Source organism: Dermacentor silvarum, chromosome 1 (genome assembly GCF_013339745.2).
Source record: "Dermacentor silvarum isolate Dsil-2018 chromosome 1, BIME_Dsil_1.4, whole genome shotgun sequence".
In the NCBI taxonomy this organism is placed as follows: Eukaryota; Metazoa; Arthropoda; class Arachnida; order Ixodida; family Ixodidae; genus Dermacentor; species Dermacentor silvarum.
The window spans coordinates 193,723,956-193,750,628 of NC_051154.1; the positions used below are offsets into that span (position 1 = coordinate 193,723,956).

The 26,673-nt window shown below is 44.6% G+C and overlaps 1 protein-coding gene across 1 annotated transcript in view; it reads right to left on the reverse strand.

The window, feature by feature from the left end:
- Window positions 1–4,995: 4,995 nt before the first annotated feature.
- Window positions 4,996–26,673, reverse strand: part of LOC119436590 (dual specificity mitogen-activated protein kinase kinase 7-like) — a 42,616-nt gene continuing 20,938 nt past the window's right edge. Inside the window, exons 7-10 of the mRNA XM_037703478.2 lie at window positions 21,412–21,492; window positions 20,554–20,696; window positions 20,414–20,459; window positions 4,996–12,569 (exon numbers count right to left, since the gene is read on the reverse strand). Of these exons, the coding sequence (XP_037559406.2) occupies window positions 12,477–12,569; window positions 20,414–20,459; window positions 20,554–20,696; window positions 21,412–21,492 (363 nt within the window). The 3' untranslated portion in view covers window positions 4,996–12,476. The remainder of the gene's footprint in view (window positions 12,570–20,413; window positions 20,460–20,553; window positions 20,697–21,411; window positions 21,493–26,673) is intronic.

A 26,673-nucleotide genomic window follows, 5' to 3' on the forward strand; every position in this document is an offset into this window, starting at 1 on the left:
ACCGGCATGAGTCGGGCCGTCAGCATGTCAAGAAATCAGCCTGACAAGCCTTTGTCCCTTAATTATGAGCTCCATAATATGTGTCGATACGTATCGCCTTATGGAAAGGGTCGACCGATGTCATCGGCTCCAATATAAATAGATCTAAGTAACCTTGACTGGCGCTTACTGCCGATTCGCCGCCATGTGAGCAAATTATTGTCAAGATTGAAAAGTAAGACGAACACACGAAACAAAAGCATCTATTCGCAGTCACTATACCATTCGCGATCATTCAATCGACATATGTTGGAACAGCGCATGTTAAATTCAATTATGGACGCTGCGCGAATAAGGCGGTCAATGTCTTGGCAACTTCACGAATGCGTTCGGTGGTCGTGCCTTTCTTATCTGTTCCAAACAAGAGACCATCTGCTCCAACACCGTCCTTGCTTTTATGTGCCTGCTGACGCCAAACGTTAATGTCTTCTATTATGTTTCTTAGTCATGTTCTCACTGCGGCACACCATAGTTGTTGGAATTCAGCCGCGGGCCGTATGTTGTGCAGTCCTGGTCTATCATATGCATTGTACAGTTACCTATACCTGTAGTCTTTTCAACCTCTTCCCTGTTTTTTTTTTTTTTTTTTTTCACCAATACTCTAAACGTCTCTTGCTTATCGCGACTGCTGACCGATTAATGCTTCCATCCGCTTTAAATCGCAGTCTTCAGGCAGGTTGCCGCCGTCTGGTTCTCGCGGTTTATACGTTACCCGCTTATAACGCTTTCGTGCAGTTGTGAAACAAATGTTTAGCGAAGGCCGTACTTCACTCACACACCTTCCCATGAACATTGGCCGTAATGTTACGCGCATTTACACCAAACCTGATCACCAGTGGTTGTTATCATTCTTCCAGTACACCTACGTATATTATACGCCGTTGGTTCCTCAAAAACACTTATAACGCACAGGAGTGCTTGCATAAAAAAATTACCTGCAAAGGCCATAATTAATCCACACACTCTGAACATTCTCAACAGATTACTCACGTATACCCTCCTACATTTCCACGAAACATAAACAAGGTGATTCGTTCATTTAATACTAACTCTAGCGAAAAAGCTACAATACAAAAGTTGTAGCGCTTGTTCAGAAACATCAAATTATTTAATCCGTGCTAAGATAAGCGCCCTGTTTAATGTTTTTCCAGCCTTTCTTTAAAGTGCGCGAAATTTAAAAAATACCGCGTGACTGAACGCGCCGCGCTTTTAGTGCCCTCAAATGTAAGTTCAACGAATTAGCAAAGGCTGATCCGCGCACAGAGATCGATTGAACAGGCTGTCGGTGACTGCGATGGACGTCAAGTGACAGAAGGGGGGTACCCCCCCCCCCCCCCTCGTTTTAAGAAAAAATAAAGTTCTTCAGCGAGAAAGCGGCCGCCACGTGCGAATGCGATACGGGACCGGAGGCCGCATTTGACGCAGTGCAGGCATTTTTTTTTTGTTTTATTATTTACGCACCAATGAAGAAATACGACGGAGGATGAGAGGGTGACAGTGTGATGAAGGACGGAGATAAAAACCAAGATCGCGGCAGCCACTGACAACCTGTTCAATCTATAGGGACTTCAATTGACCCCAGTGCGCGGAGCAGCCTTTGCTTATTCGTTGAACTTACATTTAAGGGCACTGAAAGCGCGGCGCGTTAGCCGGTAGTCACGTGGCATTTTTTCTTTTAATTTCGCGCATTTTAAAGAAAGGCTGGGAAAACATTAGAGGGCAGTTATCTTAGCACTGATTAAATAATTTGATGTTTCTGAACAAGCGCTACAAGTTTTGTATTGAATATTTTCGCTAGAGTTTTGATTTAAAAAGTTAATTAAGCAATCTTTGTTAATTACCGAGCTTGGCGGATTGGAAAAAATATGACGTGCTCCATACGGCTCAGAACAATACTGCGAAAATTCGACATGCGTGGCGCCTATGTTTTTTTTTTTTTTTTTTTTTTTTAATGCTTGGCCCAACAAAGTTAGCTAAAACACCCTAGTATGTACAAGGTGCCTCTTTTATTATACAGAGGGTAGCGGGGAAGCCTACTACAAACCTCGTGTAACGCATGAAAGTGGCAGAAAGCAGGTATTGAGCGACATTTCCAACGTTCGTAATTCTTTGACATCATCCTCATTTGCACCGAATATGAAGATGCTGTCCATGTACAGTTCTAGAACCTGGAATTTTTTTTTTTTTTTTTTCATACAGCCGTAGAGCGCTTCAGCGATTTCAAAGGCCACCGCATTTAACTGACACACTTGAGACATTCGCAACAAATCATTCAAAAGATTTGCACTAGAATGTCTAATTTGCGGCAAGTTGAGTTCGTTGGACACATTGTCGGGAACTTTTTAAGCGGTTCGTGAAATACGCTTGTAAAGCTTTCATACGCCTGAATAAGTTGTTTGCTGCAAATACTGTTAAAAAACAATAGAGTTAAAAATTTCCGCAAGGTTCAGCCACAACTTGACCCCCATTCTCTCCAAATACAACATTACTGCCACTTTCGGTTCTTCCAGGGCAGCGAGAAAACTTTGCAAGAGTTTGATATGCGGCTCTAAACAGACAGCAAAAGAGGATTTAACCATTTTCATTTAGCCCTAATTATTCAACACACTTCAAAGTTTGCCTGCAGAACAACCCTCATATTCCCCCGCTTCCTTTAAATACAAATGTTTTCGACGTCTCCCAGTCGCATGTAACAGTCTTGCTGCAAAATGAACGCATTTCTTCTTGTCGCCGCTAATCATCACTCGCGTAACCAGACAACTCTATTAGATACAGTGTCAGTACGGTATACGTCCTTCGGGAGTGTCTTCTAAGCACACACCTATCCTTACTGGTGATGATGACAATAATGATGATGATGCTTCAATAAATTGCACGTGGCCACAAGGGGGCAGAGTCAAGAATCGGGTGATTGCACGCTCGGATAATTTCAGTATCGAATGCCGAACTCGAAAAGCTACAACTTGGTACAGACAACCACTGTGTAAATGAGAATTCATTAGATACCCGATTGATTACATTTAAAATAGCCACCTTCTTCTTTATTATTGAAATAACGATATTGCTGAACCGCTTGGAAAAATTGAGTCACTTTAGCATACGCCAAAGAGGGTGAAGGCGAAAGCCTGCGCGCTCAAGAGACATTCATTAAATTACTTTACATGCTCATTCGAATGCGTTGTAACTTATTTTTTCCGACAAAAGGTCGCGGGTTCGAGTGCGTTTATTTACGCTACCTTAATTAACCTCACCCTAATGAAAATTAAAGGTCGTGGGTTCTAGCGCCTGAACTCTTATTAACTGGGCCTTCATTAACTTCGCCTTAAATCCAAAGGTAGTGGTTTCGACTCCCACCGAAGGTCGTGGGTTCGAGCGCCTGAACTGTATTAGCACGACGACAACGGTGACCCGCGCACCATCAGAATTGAGCGTTGCTTGCTTACTCATAGAAGATGACGACGGCGGTGACCTGCACATCATCAGAATTTCTGCGTGAGCGTTCGCATATAGGCAAGACACGATACCACCGAGTCGTCATCGTGTACGATTCCCTTCGACGACGCGGTTTTCGCTCAAGGACGTTGAAGGTCGACTGAACAATGAGACATATAAGGCATTCGCCTTAAAGTGGCGCATATTCAAACATATATCCACATCGTTCGGCAGCATGCGACGGCAACACATTCAAGTAGCGCAGCGCCGGCTCGTACAAGCCAGAGAGGAGACCGCGCTCCCTTTCCTTCTCACCCGATGAAAAAGTCTGTGAGCCTACAATGGAGCAACGATGCCTGCGGTGTGCAAAACAAAATGCTGGCACAGCTTGGTCACTTGATCTGGCTTTGTCCAGCTCCACGATGGCAACGGTGATTTAAACAAAAACGCGAAATCGAAATACCTAGGTAGGTTTTCCGACAGACAGTTACACTTAACGCTCAAAAGTTGCTTTCAAGGAATTCAAGTAGCATATTTATTTGCAACGAGTTTTAAGGGCCCTTGAATCTGTTTTTTCCAAATTCAAGGCGGTATACGAACCCTGGCAATGTGACGAACGCCGCTCTTTTTCGCTTCACGTAACGCAACTAAGCAAGCGAACATTCTGCACCGTGCCGCTGCGTCTCCACACGAGGTTGGTCGTGAAAATAAGCTCCACGCGGGAACACCGCAAGTGGTGGTTGTGGGAGTAGCCCACCATGGCCACAGCAAAACCCTGAACCGAGGGTTTCGACTTTTTGAGTGTTTTCTCCAATTCCATCTTGTCTGCGTCAAAAGCAACGGGGGCAACAGAAAAGCGTCCTCGCTTTCCCGAGGTGCTTTGACAATAGCAGCAACGGTGGCTGGAGCTCAAGTTGTGTCCAGCTCTACTTGAGCAGCTAAAGCGCACAACCATGTACAGTTGCACCCACAAACCACGAATACATCTTGCAGCCACCTCGCAGAATAATCCCGAGAGGCCAAACAACCTGTCATGTGACGTATTTGCCCCTCTCTCACAGCTGTTCTCAGAGAGCAAAAATGTTAAACAGTCTTGCTCTCACTGCTCTGCTGCTATACCATAGCGCAACCCTCGCTAGTCGGAAGCTTCTGCTGCTATTTGCCCACAGAAAAGTGCGAAGTGAAGTTACGTTAGGCCAGCCCGGTCCATGACAAATGTGTTCTGCTCGTACGGCTGTCCAAACTGTCAGTAGCACCACTACAGTAAAGCAAAAGCGCCTTTGTGATTGTGTAGCCAGTGCAATCCACTACAGAAGGCACTTTCTAGTTAAGCAGAAAGTTGGGCTAGTTGGTAACGAGCATAAGACATGATTACTAGCGTAAAAAGAACATGGGAGCATGGTCCCGTTTTTTTTTTTTTTTTAAGTCTTTTTACACGTAGTAATAATGTCTTATTATGCACTTTCTAGTGCAGAAACATGGTGCCAGCTGCAAACATCAGTTATGTTAGAAACAGCCACTAGGTCATGAGCAGAATGCCACTTTTTATTCGCATCTTGCAAAACAATTGAGCCCCACCGGTCGACAATAGCATACATCTGCCGAGATTTCGCCGCAGGGAACCAGCAAGCAAGCAAGGCAGGTAGAACGCCCAATGCAAAACAGTTGGCACTGCCAGGCGCAGGCAGGTTGTGCATTGCGCCTCTCGTTCATACCAACACACACTGGTCACTTAGATACTGCTTGATGTCTCATAGTAAAAAAACTGGTAGAGGAAGCAATTGCGCTCAAGTTCAAAATGAAAAATGGCCTCAATAAATGCACTCAGCAGCAGCCTTCGAAGATCATCTTTGTGCATCATTTGATAAGATAAACAAGTTGCAAGAAGTGGCACCATGTCAATGTGTGCTCACGATCTGCAAGCACCAGCTTCACCCACTGATGCACACCATGTGGGTGAAAAGCTGCAGCGGGCTGTTCCAGTGCTGCAGTCACATTTTTTCCATGCTCTACCGTGGGATGGTGGTACTGGTACATCCACACACAACACAATGGCCTGAATACGTGGCCACTGCCACATGCTGCCAATTCCAGCGCAATTTCCCTACAAGTGGTGCGAATTCATTAGGGCCCCAAGTGGTTGGTCACAAACAACATGACGTTACGACTGCGTGTGTGTCCTATAATTACTGGGCAACACGAAAATAGCCAAAATATCTGAAGTGGTACACACAGTCTGCAATAGGGCCGGGGAAAATGCACTCAACTGGCTGACACCCACTTACATGATGGACAAGAACAGAGAAGGCGCAAGACTTATATCCCAAGGCTTAAAGTTTCCAGTAATAATGGCTCATGAAGTAAGCTTGCCTTAACTGCCCACCAAAAGCAGCACAAGTGCATTTTAAACAATAAGACAGTGCTGAGAGAGAGACAGTGGGCAAGACAAAGTGCCTCATCGGCTCCAATGATGCATTGCAGATAGGACACTGTCGACACCGAACAGTGTGTGCAATGGCAACAATGGCATTTTGAACACTCTGTGAATAAACTAGTTCACCCCTATTTCACACCAATGACCACATCCCATGCCGGCCTGGCAGCACAGCTAAAGCCCAGTTTTCAGTTTTTCATATTCCCCACAACAGCATCAAATAAGATGAAAAATAAAAAATAAGAGCCAGGGCCAAAGAATTTTATGCATGGTCTCCTATACTTGAAAAATTTTACATCTATGCCTGTGGGCTTTCCTTGTCAGGAAGGAAGATAGCTACTGCACTGGACAGCAGTTGCTTTCATTGCTTATTGCTTAGCTACTTGCAACAAAGCAGCACACCCTCCCCGCGGTGTTTAGTGGCGTCTCCTTACTATGGGCATGACGAAAAATGAGCAGTAGAAACAACCCGTAAGTTTGACAAGAGGAAACACAACCAGACACTTTGAAGCAACAAAAGAATACGACATGACAGCTACAAGTGCAAGTGCACCTACTGTATACCAGATCAATGCACCCACAATGCTTCTCAACCCCACCCCGTATACTTTGTCGGACAATTCTTGCATTAAATAAAAATTCTGCACACAACTCCCCAACAAAAATGCTCACCCAAAGCGTGCTACAACACTGGCTTTCGTTGAGGGGACCCTGGAACAGTTCGGAAGGTGGCACACAGCTCGTGATCACTTCAGCCACAGGAAAGCTCTTACCTCCCTCTCCCACCTTCCTACACTTTTACACCTATTTCATGTGGCTTATGGCTGATAAGGAACCACCAGCAGCATCATCATGTTGACAGCCTATGCTGCTGTGAATGCAGTCATACAATTGAGACATTGGCTATACATTCAGAGGCAACAAAGCCCCTCATCATCTTCTTTCGGGGGTTCTACATGCCAAAACCAGTTCTGATTATGAGGCACGCCGTAGTGGAGGGCTCCGGATTAATTTTGACCACCTGGGGTGCTTTAACGTGCACTACAACGCAAGCACACAGGCGTTTTCACACTTCGCCTCCAGCCGCCGCGGCCAGCACAAGATTGCGGGATCGGATCCCGGCCGCGGCAGCCGCATTTTGACGGAGACGAAATGTAAAAATGCCAGTGTACTTGCGTTGTAGTGCACGTTAAAGAACCCCAGGTGGGCAAAATTAATCTGGAGCCTTCCACTACAGCGTGCCTCATTATCAGAACTGGTTTTGGCACGTAAAACCCCAGAAAGAAGAAGGGCTTTGTTGCCCATGAATGTATAGCCAATGTCTCAATTGTATGACTGCGTAGCCCATCTTTGGCCCACCAAGGAGCATGAATGTAGCCTACATGAACGAAGTGTGGCTTTTGTACTGTGAATGGTTTCTTAAGTGTCAAAAAATGAGCAGCCTGACAAACAGCTGACTTCGAACAGATATGGCCGTCCCAAAAACAAAGTAACCTGAGTAAGTTTCCACACAAAGTGTCCACCCCCCCCCCCTCCCCCCAATTTTTCACTTTATTGTATATTAATGTGTTCTCAAACAAAAATAAAGCATTGGTATTTTGCGCTTCGTCCGTCCGCGTCCTTATTTTGCCAGTGTAAAACTAGTGCAACATAATCATGAAAGTGCACCAACTAGCCCCTTTCATTGTTTTACCTAAAGTAACCTGTTTCAGGGTCCCTTCACTGAAGGTGAATGCCACTTACAAGCACATTTTTAACTATACGGACTTTAGTCACAGCTGACTAAATGTCAACTTGACCCCAGTTCCCTAGTGTGCCTAACTCATCACAAAGAATGAGGTAAAAAAAAAAGGCATCACAGCCCCTGCACACGTACAATGGCACAGAAGAAAAAACTAAAGGCTGTTCAATGCAATGGACATCCAGCCAGACCCTAAATTAAGTCTCCAGAGGTTGTGTATGCATGACTGCACACTAAAGCAGCAGCCAGGCAATGACTGCAGCCCATCACTCAGTGCAGCATGTGAATAAACGTAGAAAAACTGACTAGCCGCATTTTCACAATGAGGGAAAAAAAAGCACACGCACACAGGTTGCCCCTCTACTCGACAAGACGTTTCCCTCTGCATGCGACAGTGAGGGATTACAGACACGTTTCAATTGTATTTACATCAGAATAGTATGTAGATCTACTATTATATATAGGTTACACTGTTGTGAAACATTATGTACATCACATCTGCACATGCTGCTTCCCAGCAAAAACACGGAAGCAGCCGGCTAGGGGAGACTTAAGTAGGACAACGCATTGAGAGCAAGAGAAGATCCTAGCCTAGTCACACAAGACAAGACACAAGCAGCTTTGTTTATACATAAACACGGCTATACACCCCTTCCCCCAGGGTTGAAGACCAGCTTAGAGTGTGAACAAAAAGTTGTTCCATCTCCACAAGCATCTATATCACAAAGGCAGACCTAGCCATGTAATGTAACAGCAACAACTGCAAACCCTCCAGCCTGTTAAACAGGCACACCTAGTTAAAAAATAGCATATGGAAGCTGGCAGAGGCAATGCATGGTGGAAAAATCTCAAAATATTCACAAGAATGTCTACCTTAATCTCTGAGAATAAAGAATGTCACAAACCCGAAACAAGCGTTTGGTATCTAGGCAAGCAGAAGCAGAAGAACAAAATAATTTCTCTGGGCACAACCTATGCACCATCTATAGTTGCAGACAGGATCGGATTAACGGAACAGCTAAGGCACCACTTAGTTCAAGCAGTTACTAACCACAGTGTAGTCCTTGTGAAGTGAAATGAAGTGAAAAGCAACTTGAGAAGGAAAGTCTTGTACCAAGATAAACTGGAGTTACTGACAGGACTTTAAGGCGGACGATAGAGCAAGCATATACAACAATCACCATCTGTCACAAGATGTCTTGATCAAGTTTCTTCTGCAAACCATGCTCCTCAATCAGCAACAGTACTAGGGCACTTTCCGTCAATAGCTGCAGAACAAGTGACCAGGAGGAGGAGAATGTAAACCAACATGGAAAAAGATGTCTTGGACAGCAATTTTTTCAGTTGATAACACAAGTGCAAAAGCTCTAATCATAGCTACTAATATATAAAAAGCAAAAAACGAGCCCGCAACGGATTACCTGGCCAAAGAAAAAGATACTGGCAAATTTTACCAATAGCGCAACAAATGTCCTGTTGTTGGAATCTCTCCAGTACTCTGCTCAGTAAGATCACCAGCCCTCATTTCATGTACTGTGTAAAGAATAAGCAATTCCTCCATGTACTTAACGCTTAGCCCTTTGAGAGTCATACACGTATGTCAGCGACGAAACATTTGAAAAAATGCGCCTTTTTCACCGAAGGTGCTGCAACCTTCCGGGACTTCTACAAAAATTCTTATCATGCTGCCATCCGTCGGCTTCCACAAAAACTAATTTTTCGCTTCGCTCTATAGTAGCTGTCACCGCAGTAGTTCGGGAATGTTCCGACTTCGCCTAGTTAACTTCTGCGTGCTCACGCTTGCACACTTTATAATCATCATTCTCACACTTGTTTCAATTTACGGGCATCAGGAAAAGTGATTTCTTTCCCGTTTCTTACCACTTAAACAGTTGGTTACCGCGAGATGCTCACTCACATGGACCTCCTGTAGGCATGCCATTACTCGTTTACAGGCGGGTGCTCACAAAGCAGCAATACTGCCATGCGTGCAACTCTTTTTGGGAGATGCACAAGAACTGATAGAACCTTGTCTAGCAATCTAACAATTCATTACCGCAAGTTGTTCGCTCGCTTTGGTTTTATAAAGGGTACGCACAACTGCATCCATTTGCTTGAGGGCACCGACATGGCATGCCTCGCTTTCACTATGGCTACGTGTCCTGGGGCTGTATTCTCTAACACTCCACTCTTGTGGCTCTTCATCCTTAATTAGGACGAAGCTCAGGGGTCACCGCACCGCAGTCTTTGCTGGGTTCACACCCTCTGCTAGACACGCGATATCAAAATACAGACCTTAGTGGTGTCAAGCCTACATAAGACGCAAGTTCTGTGAATGTTTTTACATCTGTAAAAAAATTATGCTAGTTTTTCCAAGTATTTAACAATAAACTATGTATGAAACTGCATGCATTTAAAAATTTACCCCTGTATTGTCTGCAAAAAAAAAAAATTCATTCACTTGCTTTTTATCGAAATAAGTCGCTCTGAAGAATTTAAATCTGCAGTATTAAAAAAATGTGACCCTCAAAGGGTTAAGCATGTATGCAGGTGTTATTGCACTAAGTCTACTCTTCCTTGTGCAATGAGCCAATTAAACTGTGGAGCTAAAGAAATTTCATGCAGCCACAACAGTCTTTCCAGACAATTTTCAGCAAACCTAGGAAGCCTCAGAAACAATGCTATGGACAAAAAGCATTTTACACTTTTAATAACAGTAGTTGTTAAAACAAGAAAGAACGAAGCACTGTCTCCTTCATGAATGGTGAGCAACTAGCAATATATAGGACATGGTACTTTCAAACTAACGCCTAGCATTAACAAGAAGTCCCATAGTCCATGTGCCAGGGTGCTTTCACGAGCATTTACAAACAATAAATGCATTGAAACAAGGTCTTAATGCAAAGCCACTTAAGTTGGTACATACAGTAGGATTGCATGTTTTCTGTCTGAGCAGGATGGCTGCACGGAGAACTGATATGCTGGAGTAGCAGCACTCTGCAAGCTTCAATTTTCCTGTGAGGGCTAAAGAGCATTACGCATTCTCTTCCACTAAAGTTTACCAAAAACAACCAGTGCTAAAATTTTTATTGCGATAGCAATTATATGGACACTCCAGGCGCATTTATGTCGTCGGCATCGCCGTCGCTGCGAGGTTCTGTATAAAGTCCACGAGCGATAAAATTGGCGCCGAGTGATAAAATTGCGAGTGAAAACATGCGAGGGTGAGCTTGTGAACGCGACTCAATCTCGCGCACGCAAGGGTGGGAAGCGGGAAGGAAGCGCATCATCTTCCAGTCACGCGCACCCCTGCCGGGTTGTAAGGCTCCAGGGGGGAGGTTAGGGAGGGGGGAGGCTGCATACTACGCCGTGCGCTCCCGCCTGGGAAGCTTCATCTTGAAAGCCATCTGCGGCGGGGGCAGAGTCCTTCCTCCCTGCACTGTGTATTCGCGGCTTAGTTCGCGTTGATGCGAGCGGTGGAATGAAGGTCAATTCGCTCGCTGCTGCTGCCGCGCTTACTCACTACAGCGTTTTGACAGCGAGTTTCCATGGTCATAGAGTGAGACGCGTTCATGTTTGCTTTTGCGTGTGGCACCATGCTTGTTAATTTAGTTAGTACACTATGTGTATTTAAACGGCCAATAAAACTGCTATCCTTGCTTCATATAGCTGCCCACTAGTTTGCTATCGCAAGCGATGCTTCGCCTAACTGAGACTTTTTTTTTATAAGCACTACATCCAAAATGGTGCCAGCTCTATACAATATAAAAACACGTCAATTTGTAAAAATCTGAATTCCCCATTTCCCTTTAAAAAAAACCCTCATATGGTCTTTTCCAGATGGAAAACCAAGTAAAAGAAAAGGCTAAAAGTTCTAAACTCTTAAAATGGGTACCATACTCTGCTGATTGTGATGCATGCAATGCTCATTGCGCCTGCTGCCAATAATCAGACTTGTGCACAACACGTCGATTTTTCTTTGTTCAGAGTAAATACTTTTTTTCGCTAAATACACTAAAGAAGAAGCCTTCTCTTTTCATGGGAAACTGGCCGCCAGAGGCAAACAGCACAAACACAACTTATACTCCCTGCTGAGAACATCTACAGTAGCTGACCATGGTCTTCAACCCTGTGAGCAGTTTTCAGTGGCCATTGGTGTTTTCTAGTCCTCAAAGCAGGAACAGAAGACACAGATTAGAAGAAGCGAGGTACTCGGTAACGTTGCAATGGCACTGGAGCATCCAAATGACTGTGCTGCTCTTTAGGCCAAGCTGGGCATTATGCAAAAGCATTTTTTCATGGAGCAAGGTACACAGAAAGCAGATTGATATCCTGCAATGCAGACCATTGTTATAAAAGGCTACTAAAACACAGCCAGTACCTTCTCCTAATTTAAGTTGACTGCTTCCCCTGTCTACATTTATGTTGATTATCCAGCCCACAGCATCACATGACAAGATGTCAAAGCTGGCATCAGGGGAGCACCTACAACTGTACAGCCACTAATTCTGGTCTCTGGTGTGCCCAGTGGAGAAGGTGTGAATACACTGGAAAGGCATCGCTGAAGTCCCTGCTGCATGTGTACACTGCATCCTACATACCTTGCTCCAGGCTGAGACCCCAAGCTGGGCAGCTATGAAAATCGGCATGACCTGCCAGCCTCTTATCTGGAACCTATGCTCTAGTGCTGTGCCATCCTGCTTAGTCGCGTGAAAAAACATGGCGACATGTGAGGGCAAAGCCGCTGGGGGGTTGGAAATTGGACAAAGCATTCGATTTGGCATCTGCTTGCTGCTTCCATGGGAGCCTGCATCAGCCACCTCTTCTCTCTCACTGGCCATCTTGGGAGCTGTCCATCACTCTGGCTAGCCATGCTGCTACATCCACCTCTTTCGTCTCGTACCGCTTTATGAAGGGATGCTCCTGCAACAATGACGCAGCAACACAACTTATTAGGTTGTTGCCTGCTTTTCATGTATAGGTGATCCTAGAGCTCCAAGGTATGCCTCTTGTGCACATTGCATAAGAATACCCCTCCCCCCCCCAAAAAAAAAAAACAAGAAAACTGGTTAATTCATACTTTGCAAGATTAGATTGGAAAAAAACACCAAATACTGTCTAAAGAAAATGCACTGAGAAAACATTTGGAGCTGAGCAGAGATCTTTAACAGAAACATGCAAGCGCAGCATGACCAATAGAATTATCCACACGGTCTGCTGTTAACCACCACCAATATAAAGAAGGATACAACCACATATCACAAGAATCTGGCACTTTTTGTTGGGCCATGTCCATGTTATAGGGAAAAAAATAGTGGCTTGTGAGCACAATATCAGAAAAACAGCTCCCCGAACAGGCCCGTGAAATCTATGCAGTTGACGCATACGTAATGTGCACTGGGATACTAGCAATGTGCCACAATAGGCAGAAGTTCCCAATTAATGACAGCGGACACCTTTAGTTGTCCATGAGCATGCTAAACTGACACATTTATGCGCTTTTGGCTCAGTAAAGAAGAAGGTACCACAAAATGATCCCACATATTGGTATGACACATCACAAAGAAAAAAAGCAACAAAACTAGCTTTATGGTGCTGGGACGGAGAAATTCAAGCTAAAGGTGAAGTAGTTGGTAACGTGAAGACGTTACCAACTACTTCATGCCGGTATAATTAACAATCTGGTAGATGCTGGTATAATTTAGGAATGTTTACATTCAATTTATTTTTTTATCGCCCCCGTTCATTACAAGCCGAGCCTGGTGATAACTTAGGTGTAGTGCCGCTCCGGCCACTGAGGATTCACAAAAAGAAGCAGCATTGTGATAAATCTGTTACATTATCTCAGCCAAAGTCTCTTGGAAAGAGCTTAAGGGCCCAACCACAAAGAACCGATTTTCGACGGATTTTTGGCGGCGGCGCCGGCCGGCGGCACGCGGCGTGGACGCTCAACGAGGTTTATTGACGGCTCTCAACCACAGGAGACTCTCAGCTTCGACGTATTTCAAGCGTGGCGCAATGTGGCCAGATCCTTGGCCCCAATTTAGCCGGTCAGTTTTGCAATATGTTGCTTTTTACTTTATAAGGACTTCTTGTAGTTTTAAAGCTTGATAAAACATGTCCGTAGCTCTAGTGCAGACGGATTTTCAGTGTTTTGCTGGTTGTCTGTACTGAAAAACGTAGCACCATTGACAAGCATGGATAGCATCACCAGGAGCTTCTGTTCCTAGCAAAATACCTTCCACTAGATAACGTGACGCGTAAATTGTACATTGTATGAAAAACGATATCCACTGTCGAACGTTAAACACGAACGAGAGCTGCGATACTTGTCGAGCTGCAGTGCACGGCTACTGACGGCAGACGACGGTTGTACCCGCATCGCAGCCGACGGCGCCGCTAATATCAGCGCATTTTCTTCTTTGTGTATAATTATTTCAAACAGCGACATAAACGGTGAGAAAATATTGCGGCTTGTGAGTGTCAGTCATTCATTCCGAAGTGCCATCAGCTTTAGCTTTCGAGTGAGCTGGAGAAGGCCTAGCGACGATATCGGCACTGCCGAACGATCGGCGGCGGTGAGGCTGCCGTCAGTGCCAGAGTGACCACTCCTCGGTCACTGATTGGCCACTTCGCTGTACGGCTGCCGCATAAATGGGTCCCGGTCCCATCTTGTCTGCGGCAAGGAAATCTCGCCACTCCGCCGACAAACAGCGGCCTGCGAACGGCAAACGGCGTGCGGCAAGTTGCCGTGCCGGTAACGTGGACGGGCCTTAAGTGTGCACTTCGGCGTTCCTTGCATGTCCCTGTCTAGAAAGAGTGCATCACTATCAATGATGCCGTACAAAGCTGCACCATTTTCAATGGCCGGAGCTCGCGCGAGCGATCGGCTGCTTAGGACGCAGACGGGGCACTCGCGGACAGCAACGCCGGAAGCTCGCTTTGTAAATCGTCTCCGAGCTCGCTCACATTGCGCGCCGTGCCATCTCGGAGGCCATTGTTTGTTTGCCTCTTGCGTCTACCGCCACTTACGCCGTCGGCGCTGAAGTCTGGACTGCTCGGTCTTTCGGCGCCGAGCGAGCGTGAACCGGCGGCGCATTGTTCTCAATGACGCCGGTTGGCGCAGACGCCGAAAATCCGTCGAAGATTTCTCCCTTGTGGTTCTTAATGGAGCACTAGATGGTTTTAGTATAGCTTTTTGGCTGTTTACGCGGTCGCACACAAAACGACTACAGCCTTGCTATGTGCATGTACTTGCAGAGACTTTTAGTAGAACATTCTGCATGACAAACGTACGGCCAATGCCATACACTGTGGTGTCATCTGGTATATAAGAATCAAAGCACTTATGTGGCAACAGTGGTGCCTTTTGTTAGGCCTCCCAGCTGATCTCAACAATGGCAACAAAACATCGCCAATACTTTATCTTTAAAGAGAGATGAGACTAAGCGAAAGATTATATATTACCATTTATGTTTTGCTGTCACAATGAGTAATAACTAGGTCAAATTCAGATTAATGCTGTTGGTCCCGGTATTTATAGCGCATACCATACTAACACTCTACTTTCTCAACCTAACATTTTTTAATGTCGAGCAGTTGCTCTATCACTGGACTGTACAACACTTTTTACAAGGGAGGAGAGAAACATGCTACTGTGCCTACATTCAGAAGTACTAAGTACATACAATCGACTTTCATTAATTTGACCTTGATGGGACCAACAAAATTGATCAAATTGTCCAGCAAGTTGAAGTAAAAAAATGCAGAAAAACCACCAACACACCACCAATTCATTTGGCAGTAATTATTTATTTATTTATATTATTTTCCAAAGTCCAACATGCCCCTAATCAAACGTGCACCCACTTTCTGTATCCAAAGAAAACTAATGTCGAAATGACAATGAAGCTCCTAAACAAAGTAGAAAACTACCATGTGCATGCAATTTTTTAGCAAGACAAAAGGGCAACGGTCTAATATGTGCTGCAGCCAGTTTCTTAAAGTCAGCTGCACCGCACGGTTTTTGAAGTCAACTTGGCCGCAGTACATTCATGTTATGCAGTAAAGCATACAAACGCCACAATGGCGGTTTTGGTTTTGTATCCTATGTAATCAGACATTCTGAGCTATGGTTATTGCTTCAAAATCTTCCTAGGGCAGGCCAAAAATTGCCGTTTTCGATAGATTTTTGAACGTGTATTCAACGTATTCACTCTCCTTTAAGCTCCACCGAGAAAGATGCTGCCACTAAAGTGGTCGCTATTGGTGTCACCATAGGGGTCAGGCACATGCAGCTGACTGGTCAAGTACGAATTATCCGGCAAAGGTCAATTTTAGGATTGAAATAACGAAAGTTTGGGCCCATAGAAATGCATGGGTACCAGCCAAGACCTTTGGTTGGGATTTATTTCAGCATCATCATCAGCCTATTTTTATGTCTACAGCAATCTCCTATTACACCTGTCTTGCGCTAGCAGATTCTCAATTAGCACCTACAAATTTCCTAATTTCATCACCCTACCCAATTTTCTGCTGTCCTCGACAGTGCTTCCCTTCCCCTTGGCACCCAGTCTGCAACTCTAATGGTCCACCGGTTATCTACTCTACGCATTGAATCGTCTGCCCAGCTCCATTATTTTTTTCTCTTAATGTCAACTAGAATATCGGCTATCCCCGTTTGCTCTCTGATCCACTACATTCTCTTCCAGTCTCTTAACGTTACGCCTGACATTTTTCTTTACATTGCTCTTTGAGCAGTCCTCACAACTTGTTCTCGAGCTTCTCTGTTAGCATCCAAATTTCTGCCCCAAATGTTAGCACCGGTACAATGCAACGATTGTACACTTCTTTTCAGCGACAGTGGTAAGCTCCCAGTCAGGATATGGTAATGCCTGCCATATGCACTCCAACCCAATTTTATTTTTCTGTAAATTTCCTTCTCATGATCAGGGTCCCCTGTGAGTAATTGACCTAGATAAACGTAATCCTGTACAGACTCTAGAGGCTGACTAGCGATCCTGAATTCTTGTTTCCTTCCCTGGCTATTGGCCAATGTCTTCTGCATAGTAATCTTCAAACCAACTGTTACACTTTCTCGATTAAGGTCCTCAATCATTTGTTGTAATTTGTTTCCAGTGTTGCTGCACAAGACAATGTCATCTGCAAACGAAGGTTGCCGAGATATTCGCCACTGACCCTCACTCCTAAGCCTTCCCAGTCTAATAGCTTGAATGCTTCTTTAAAGAATGTAGCGAATAGCATTGGAGAGACTGTCTAATTGCTTGGCCCCTTTCTTGATAGGCAACTTTCTACTTTTCTCGTGGAGAACCAAGGTAGCTGTGGAATCCTTGTAGATATTTGCCAAGACATTCACGTATGCCTCCTGTAATCCTTGATTATGCAATGCCTCTGACTGCTGGTATCTTAGCTGAATCAGATGCCTTTTCATAATCTATGAAAGCCATATAGAGAGGTTGATTGTACTCCGCAGATTTCTCGATTACCTGATTGATGACATGGATGTGCTCCATCATAGAATATCCCTTCGTGAAGCAAGCCTGTTCTCTTGGTTGACTGAAGTCAAGTGTTTTCCCGATATGTTTTAAATTATCTTGGTGAATATTTTATACAATACTGAGAGCAAGCTAATGGGCCTATAATTCTTCACTTCTTTAACGTCACCCTTCTTATGGATTAGTATAATCTTGGCATTCTTCCAGCATTCTGATACACTTGAAATCGTGAAGCATTGCGTATAAAGGGCCGCAAGGTTTTCAAGCATAATATCGCCTCCATCTGATTAAACAGACTGTTATTCGTTCCTATCGAGCCGCTTTTCCTCGAGTGATGTCTTGGAAGGCCCTTCTAACTTCATTGCTAGTTATATAAGGAGCCTCTTTATCCTGTTCATCACTACTTGGAATGAAAGTAGCTTGCCTGCTCTGGGTACTGTACAGGTCAGTATAGAATTCTTTCGCCGCTTTTGCTATGTCATCGAAATTGCTGCTATTACCTTGCTCATCTTTCCGTGCATACATCTTGCCTTGTCCTATGACAAGTTTTCTTCTCAATGATTTCATGCTGTGGATATGTTTTACTGCTTCCTCAATCTCTCCCATGTTATAATTTCGAATATCCCTTAGCTTCCTCTTGTTGATCAGTTTTGACAGTTCAACGAATTCTATCTGATCTCTTGAGCTAGACACTTTCATGCTTTGTCATTATTAGGGACTTTGTTACTTGGGAGAGCTTGCCTACTTCTATCTGATCTCTTGAGCTAGACACTTTCATGCTTTGTCATTATTAGGGCCTTTGTTACTCGGGAGAGCTTGCCTACTCCTTGCCTTGGTGCCTTGCCTCTCATTTCAATTGCTGCTTCTGAAATCAGCCTAGTTATGGTTTCATTCATTACCCCTATGTTATTTTCATCTTATTCTAAAGCTGCATATTTGAGAGCACCAGCCTGAATTCATCTACCTTTACCCTTACTGTGTCTAGGCTGGCCTGTTTCTTTTTCACTAATTTTACTCTTTCTCTCTTCCAATTAACTGGAGTCAAATTAACTGAAATGTACTGTACTACAGTCGAACCCGACTATATTGAACCCGTTTACATCAAATTACCCCGTATATTGAACATTTTTGAACACCGTAATGTTACAATGACAATATATAGCAAAGATTACGGTTACATTGAACAAAAATAGCAGCCGCTATCGATATAACGAACTTCAAGCAGCGCAAAACTACCCCAGAAGTTGGCTTTCCCGCACGGTGAGCACCGTATACGCGACCGGTGACCGGGCGAGCCGCCATTACCCCCCCCCCCCCCAAAAAAGTGGTTTAGCCCAACTGCGCGCATGCGTCGCTGCTTTCGCTCACTCGGACAGCCACCCCCTAGAAAAAGTGGTTCAACTACTCTCTCTCTCTCTCTCACTCACAGCCACGTGCGCCTGCATGCGATCAGCTCGATTGCTTCAGTATTCTGTCGTTCGTGAAGTTGCAAGATTGTGTGCAAAGTCGCGTCCTCGGAACGCAGCGCTCGTCTGCTCCGTAAGAGATTGCTGCCGCGAAACGGCAGAACCTGCCAATATCCGCAAAGCTGGAAATCATCACAAGAGTTGAACGCGGAGAAAAGAAGTCGGATGTCGCCGCAGCATACAGCATCCCAAGAAGTACACTGAGTACGATACTGAAGAATAAGCCCACGTTAGGGCTAAGGCGGACAAGAGACCAGATGCTACCGGCGCCCAACGAGTACACACGGCTGCATATGAAGACGTGGAGGCAGCAGTGTGCAAGTGGTTCATGGATGTTAGGTCGTGAAACATCCCGATTTCTGGCTCCATAATTGAACAGAAAGCGAAGGATTTCGCTGTTCTTCTGAACAGACCCGACTTCAAGGGCGACTCAGGTTAGCTGCAGCGTTTTAAAGAGCGTCACAGCATTGTCGGCTGGGCTGTCACCGGTGAAAGCCGCGCGGTGGACGTCAGCAGCATGCAGAAGTGGATTGAAGAGAATTGGAGTGACAACACGACAAGGTATCATCCCCGTCACATATTTAATGCCGATGAGACTGCTTTGTTCTGGCAAATGCTGCCGAACAAAACTCTGGCGTGTTGCTATGACAAGTCCCACGGTGGGAAAGTTAACAAAGACAGAATATCGGTGTTGCTCGCCGCCAACGTCGATGGATCAACCAAGCTTTGACCAGTCGTGATCGGAAAGAGCAAATTGCCGTGGTGCCTAAAGAACGCACTTTCTGTTCCGGTGATCTATAGGTCCAACGGAAAAGCTTGGATGACAAGCGAAATTTTTGGCAACTGGCTTAAGTCCTGGGCAATGACCTGGTAAGCGAAGGCAGAAAAATCTGCTTACTCATTGATAATTGCTCTGCGCATCATTGTAAGGTTAAGCGTCAGCAATATTAAGCTTCGTTTCCTGCCGCCGAACACAACCTCAGTGCTGCAGTCCTTAGATCAAGGCATCATTCGTGCGCTGAAGGCAGGCTATAGAAAGTGCCTTGTGCAACGGCTTTTGCTAAACCTTCGCACTGGCCGGGAGTTGAAAATTGACCTACTGGGCGAATGCATCAGGGAATGACGTCAAAAAAGAAACGATTCAGAATTGCTTCCGTCATTGTGGACTCGGTGTTTCCGGCGAGGCTGGCGCAAGCTCATCCGAAAATGGCGATACACCAATTGAGGAACTTGACGATTTGTTTAGCCAGCTGTCCGAGTTCCCGGGTGCCGTTTGTGAAGGGACAGACTTTGTCACCGTTGACGACCACGTTGCAACCACCGGAGAGCTCTCTGACGAAGACATCGTTGCCGATCTGGCTAGGGATCTTGCCGGCGACAGTAACTGCGAGGGCGCAACCAGTTCCGACCCGCCCACGTGTTCTGATGCACTTCATGCACTGAGCGTTGTTCGCCGCCACTGCGCGTCCATAGAAGGCTGTGGGCTCGGCTTTTCCGTGTCACTCGAGAATGTTGAAAAGTGTATGCTCAACAATGCTTTAAAAATGAAAAAGCAGAAGATCGGTGACTATTTCTCGCGCTAATATGCCCGCCGCACATGTATTTAGGAAATAAAGAACACTTTTTTAATGAGGTGCGTTTTGTACTTGTCAAATTCTTTAAATGTTCTATATCGAATTACTCGACATATCGAACTAATTCCAGTTTTTTTGTGAGTTCGATATATGCAGGTGTGACTGTATGTCTAAATATTATCCTGTTAACAACCACAGAAAATCACACTCACCAGAAGTTTCTTGTACTTTGGCCTCTTATTGTAGTCTTTTGTGAGGCTGAAAAAATAAGCAGAAGACATTAAACGCTTTGCCCATAAAGACTGCCACCAAATTTATGCAACTCCAACAGCACAAAATGGCATCAACTCACCATTGCCTGACAAAGGAGCAGAATTCGGGTGAAAAAGTGCCATCATCAGGCAATGAAGGGGGCTCATCCTGGAGGACTCTGCTTAGAACTTCAAAGTCAGTTTTGCAATCCTGATAAGGAAACTGGCCAGTGGCAAGCTCAACCTGCAAGAAGCAGTCGGCAACGGTCAACAATGCTGCATTGAGATAATTATGCACGGTGGCTCACAGACTATTTTTCTCAAGAAAGACAAGCAAACATTAAGCAAGGTTCATAGTAGTCTGTGGGAAAAATTCAAGAGTTCTAAGAACTTCCAAGGCATTTTTAAAAGCAACAGTATGTTTTCTAGCTCAAAAAGAAACACTGTCCTCAGAAATGCAGAAGCTGCCTTAAACTGGACACAAATAAAGAAAGATACAAAAAACACCTCCAGTTATTTCCTAACGAATTGAATTAATCCCCAGTATGTACCAACGGGATTGAATTATTTAGACTTTTGAACTGCATCCAATCAACCAAACAGAATCCAAGAAGCTTAGTCAAAAATGAAATTGAAGGAGTTCTAAGGACTCCATTAATTTAATGGTTTTCAAGACCTTGAAAACGAAAATGACAGCCAAAGAGGGGTTTTTATTCTTTTTTTTTTCTTAAAATTAAACCAAAACAAATGTAGAAATATGGGTGCCTGCAAAACAAGTGCATTGTAATGTGTGTGTGCATTTTTTTTTTTTTTAGAGTAATAGCATAGCATAAGGTATGAAACTTTGATGTCCCAAAATTTACCCAACCATTACCTAATCATTACAAACAACAAAAATAAAAACTCATTCACTACCACTAGAGACTTGCCAGCACCTTTATTTAAGAAGGCACACTCACCATAGAAATGCCAAGGCTCCACACATCCGCCCGAATATCATAATCAGGTTTTGATGGATCTGGTGGATCAATGCGCTCAGGCTGAAATGAAAATTTATCCACCAGTAAATAATCACATGTCAAGGTTATCCATACTAGATACTTCTAATAAAAATACAGGATTTCTAAAATAACTTTTTTTAGAAATGTACTGCACAAACTTATGGACAGACACTGCATTCAGTCAAACCCACTGATAACAAATGGTATACCGTAATTATTCTAATGTATGGCGAACATTTTCTCAAAATATTTAGCCTTGACGTTACCCCCGCTTTGCCTTTTTTATATGCAGGCGAACCTGGTGGTCAAAGTTACTGTTTCAATATGACGATGGCAGCACCATATTTCCACCAATCCATTTTTCGTACCACTGTCACATGGGCACTTTAGATCGGGATTAAGAAATTTAAGTTTTACTCCGGCTCTATCTAGTTCGAAAGTGCCCGTGTGACACTAATATTAGATGGCAACATAGATAGCAACACTGGCAGGCGAGTATTTGCCATTCCTCCAATACAAACGAAACGAATGCCTTTGGCCACTGTCATCATCAACGAGCCATCAAAAGAACAAAGCCCTGCCTCGACAGCTGGTGGAGAGCAGTTGTGGAACATGCCAGAAAGTAATGTTTACTATACTCAATCTCACAAGCTGGCTGCAGCACCCTGGAAGCTACAAGAATTCTTAGCCAATAGGAAGGCCGAATGCCCCTCGAGATGTGCTCATCCGCGCCGCGTCGTCTGCTCAGCGTCTGCTTGACATCCTGTTAAATGCTCCATGGTTGGTGGATTGACGCAAAAAATACTTTGACGCCGTAACCACACCCTGCGTTTACATGCATGTGACAGCAGGGCTTCGCTTTACCTGTACGCTTTCCCTGCAGTTACCTTGCAGCCTCCTTAGCAAGTAGTACGGGCGAATGCCCTTACAAATGTTCACCTGCACCACAGCGTCTGCTTGCTACCGTCATCGCGTACCATGCTAGAGCGGGGTAGTAAATTATTGATGCAGTGAATGATTAGGCTTTTATAGTGTTCTGCATTGTCAACACATCACCAATGCTAATGCTATGGCACCCATCTGCTAACTAGAAATCAAACCAGTTTTACGGCTCGGCACCGTGTCTGTAGTCATAGCAGCATGAAAACAAACAGCCGATGTGAATAATTACGACAAAATATACCTAATGTTTTGACCTCAGCTTGAGATGAGGCTTAGCGATGACAAATTTTGCCCTTTGATTCTTGATGACAGGGCAGAGAGCCAGTGAAAAGCGCGAATTCGGATCGAAGCGGGTGGTCGGCGCTGTATGGGTGCTGCCATTTTTCTATAAGTGATCGCGGTTAGGGTGGCTATTACGGTTCCTGGCGGTAACTGCCACAGTAATTTTTGGTATACATGTACATCTGCAAAGGTCTTAACACATCACATATCGCTGTACCGTATCATGTAGCGAGCAAAAATAAAACTCGTTAGTGAAGCCAATAATCAGCCAGTTATGCCCGGAACTATATACCGCTGCGCAAGGATATTGCCTGTGTACTCCTCGTAACCACCCTGTGAGATGAAGCATAGGATGCATTTAGTTTACTTTTTTTTTTTCTGCAGTATATTAGGAATGAACTAAACTTTCCCAGTCAGTTGCAGTCTCTGACCAATTGCAGACAAAAAATTTAGATCATCACAGCGCCCCCAGTAGCCCCCATTTACTTTATGTAAAAGGACTATTGAAATTTTAGTGAAGCTACAGCGAGCCATTTAATAAGCTTTCCCTGCAAGACAGCATGAAAACTTTACACCACTATGAGCAAAAAGAGCAAGTTCTTATCGTTTTTTTTTTTTTCGTGCATTGCCAGCGCCTCCACAATAGTAAAACTAGCCAAAGGACACTACTCTTCTTGCAGAATTTATAATCTAGTTATCCAGTAGTTGCCGGCTAAGCCAATTGGACAAACCAAGGCAAGCCGGGGCTGGCAAGCCTGCATATTTGCAAGTACACCATGCACATCTGCGCGTCCAAAGTTTTTTGGTTAACATAATATAAATATTGACATGGTCTTGGGAACACTGTTGTCTCCTGTTAAGAATTTCTGTCGCTCAGAATCATCAGCCAGCTCAACCCTCACAATCTGTGCCATGATGAAGCGAAAAGTGCTGCAGAATGAAAGTTGCAAAACCACGATCATTGTGATGCCCTCACTATCTGTGCCATGATGAAGCGAGAAGTGCCGCAGAATGAAAGTTGCAAAACCGCGGTCATTGTGACAGCGGAAAGCAGTTCAGCTCTGTTTGTGTTGCCAGGAGATGCAAATTTGGCGTCGGCCCTTACCATACATTCTTGTCTATAGTGACAGCATGAGAATAATCAAAATACTGGCTGACGTGTTGCATTAATTAAGTTAATGCTAGTTAAGTTAATTAAGTTAATTTTGTGCTTCAATGCAAAAAGCGACGTTTTGTTAACAGCCTAACTGTAACGCCAATGCATTTCTCCACAAAGTTCGGGAATTAATATCTCGATACTGGTGTCATCCCGAGAATTCGTTCCAAGTGGATCCGCCTTGCGAACTCCACAGCTTTGTAATTTGCAATATGGGCCATCAGGTAATTAGTTAAAAACTTCATTAGTAAACTTTTGTTAATTGGTCGATTATGCATTTCAATTTTGCGTGCAAGTAATGTCCGCGTCTTCGAGTAGACTAGCTCATTAACTAGAATTGGGCTATCTGCCACAGGAAATCTTTAAGAATTTTTGAAAGTGTTCGCTGAAACACCCTGTATATATATATATATATACCAAAATAAACCCTCCCATGTTTGCAATCAGAAAAGATGAGACTAGCAGATTTTACCTTCAGAGAAGAAAAATTTATTTGCAATGCCCATGGTCATAACTGTCTGAGAGCTCCTAGTCACTGTCGACTGACCACAGCATGTCGTACTCTGCGCCTGTTGCCACTAACTTCAACAAAGAATATAACTTTCAAAATGAGCTTCCATAGTGAAAGCGGCACGTCATTGTTGCCATTTACACTTCACTGACCACAGATGCCAAGCACACAGACATCTGTCAAGCACAAAATACCTCGCAGCAACCTTCACAAAAACGTGCTCTGTCACCGTGTTGTGATGGCAATGAAATTGACTTCGGCAGTGAGATGCTACCAATGCTGCGATCGCGGTTTTGGTTTTGAATCCAACTGTAAAGCACAGACAATTCGCGGACCCATTTGCTTGGAAAAGAATGGGCGCATTAGATTAAAGTAAACGCATGCTTGAAAGCCATTTGCTTTGCTGGTTGCTAAACTTTTTCCTAATATGCTGCATCAGTGGCTTTCTTTCACAAGTGCCTATATCAATCTGCAACGAACACGGCATTCACATAACAAATCGTGAATGGGCAAAAATGCATATACTTTGTGGGTGGCCCAGCCTCTCCATCGCCAATTTGTTGCAAGCAGATAAGTGATGTGATAACCAAACCTATCATGAACTGAATGATCAAGTAAGGATACTACCATATGCAGGAAATCCTGCCTAAAGCCTGGTAACAAGGCTGGCAGTACTTGTAAAATAAAATAAATAAGATTCTCCGTTTACTTGTTTTACACCCTCACCACTGTTCCTTTCCACATATCTTAAGAAGTGCACCCAGAGAGAAAATGACCTTGAGCAGCACTGTCCGCTTTCTTAGTAGTGCTTCCAAAATTGGCTGTTATACAGTGGAACCTCGATTATACAGAGCAGTCAACTTATAACGATATCAAGAAGAACGAAAAATCCAATCGGTATAACCAATCATCGCTATATCTGGACAGCCATAAAACAAAAAATAAAATACGCCAAGTATCTATTTGCCGCCCCGAAACCGAATTTGCCACTTGTGATAAAAAATCGACGTTGTAGAAGTAGGCTGTGAAAAGTAAACGTTTATTTATACCTCTAAATAGCGTCTCAATCATTAGGCGCGCTGAAATAGAAAGCTGCACTTGCTTTTGTAGAAGTTTCGGATTCGGAACCGCCGTGTGCATCGCGTCCATATGGTGTAGCGTCCAGCTGCTCCGCGAACACTGGCGGTTGTAATTTAGCATGCATGAAATCAATGAGCGACTTGATCGACGACAGTACACTTAGGGTGAACATCGGGGTTGGTGTCAAAGACGGGCCCCTTGTCAATCTCGTCGCCACTGCCGCTGCTGTCGCCTCCGTCGCACAACGCCGCCGTCTGTCGCGACAACGATCGCCCTGTAGGAGATCTCTTCGCAGAAAGAGGCAGCACTATCTGCACTTGGAAACTCCTCAATCGAAGCACCTCTTATTTCATCGTCAATAGTAACGTGCTCCCACAGTTCGGTAATGTCAGCGGCTTCCACCGTGTTGGTTTAGCCCATGGGGGTTTGGTCCGGGCGCACGAGGTCTGCTTTTTCCGTTGATTGCCATGGCCACTGCTTCTAGCCTTCACGATCGTGGTGCTCCCGGTTTTCATATTCGTCGATATCATCAACTGCGCGAGCCCGTACTTCTTCGAGTCTTGCAAAATTCGCAGCTTCTTCTCGAGAGACACAGCTTTGCGCTTCGTCAGTGCACCTCCCGCTGCTTCCCCGGTGCATTTTTGCGCTCGCTGAGAGCGTAGGCTGCGCAGGCGCCGCTTGCTTATCGCTTTCTTCCCCCTCCTCTCTGGACGCTCGCATGACCGCCGGTGACGCGGACACGAAGCAGCTGGCGTCATCTCGTGCACTCTGCGCCAACTTGCGATGCTCTCCGTGGCTTTCGTTCGCAATTGGCGCACGGGCGGAATGCGCTGCGCGGTAATGGCGGCCATTACGAACTTGCGTGGGCAAACTTTCACCTCGGCAACTTCGGAAGCAAGGTTTCACAATTATTCTGCATGATAAACACTGCCCAGAAGCAAAATTTTGATCGTTATATCCTATATGCGGTGAATAACATATCGTTATAAGTGGTTTTTTTTTCTCATAGCCCTAATGCATAAGTTGACACTGTTATGTCGACTCATCGTTATAACCGATATATCTATATATGTGGTATTGTTTTAGGTGGACTGCACTGTACGTCCCCCAATTATACAACAACCCACCCGCATTTTACGACGAATTGGTCTGGTCCTGGCAAAACTCCCATAGAAATATAGTAGTAATAACCTCGATTATGCAAGTTTTCCGCCACCGAGCACCGCCATCTTGGTATCATTTGAAAGCT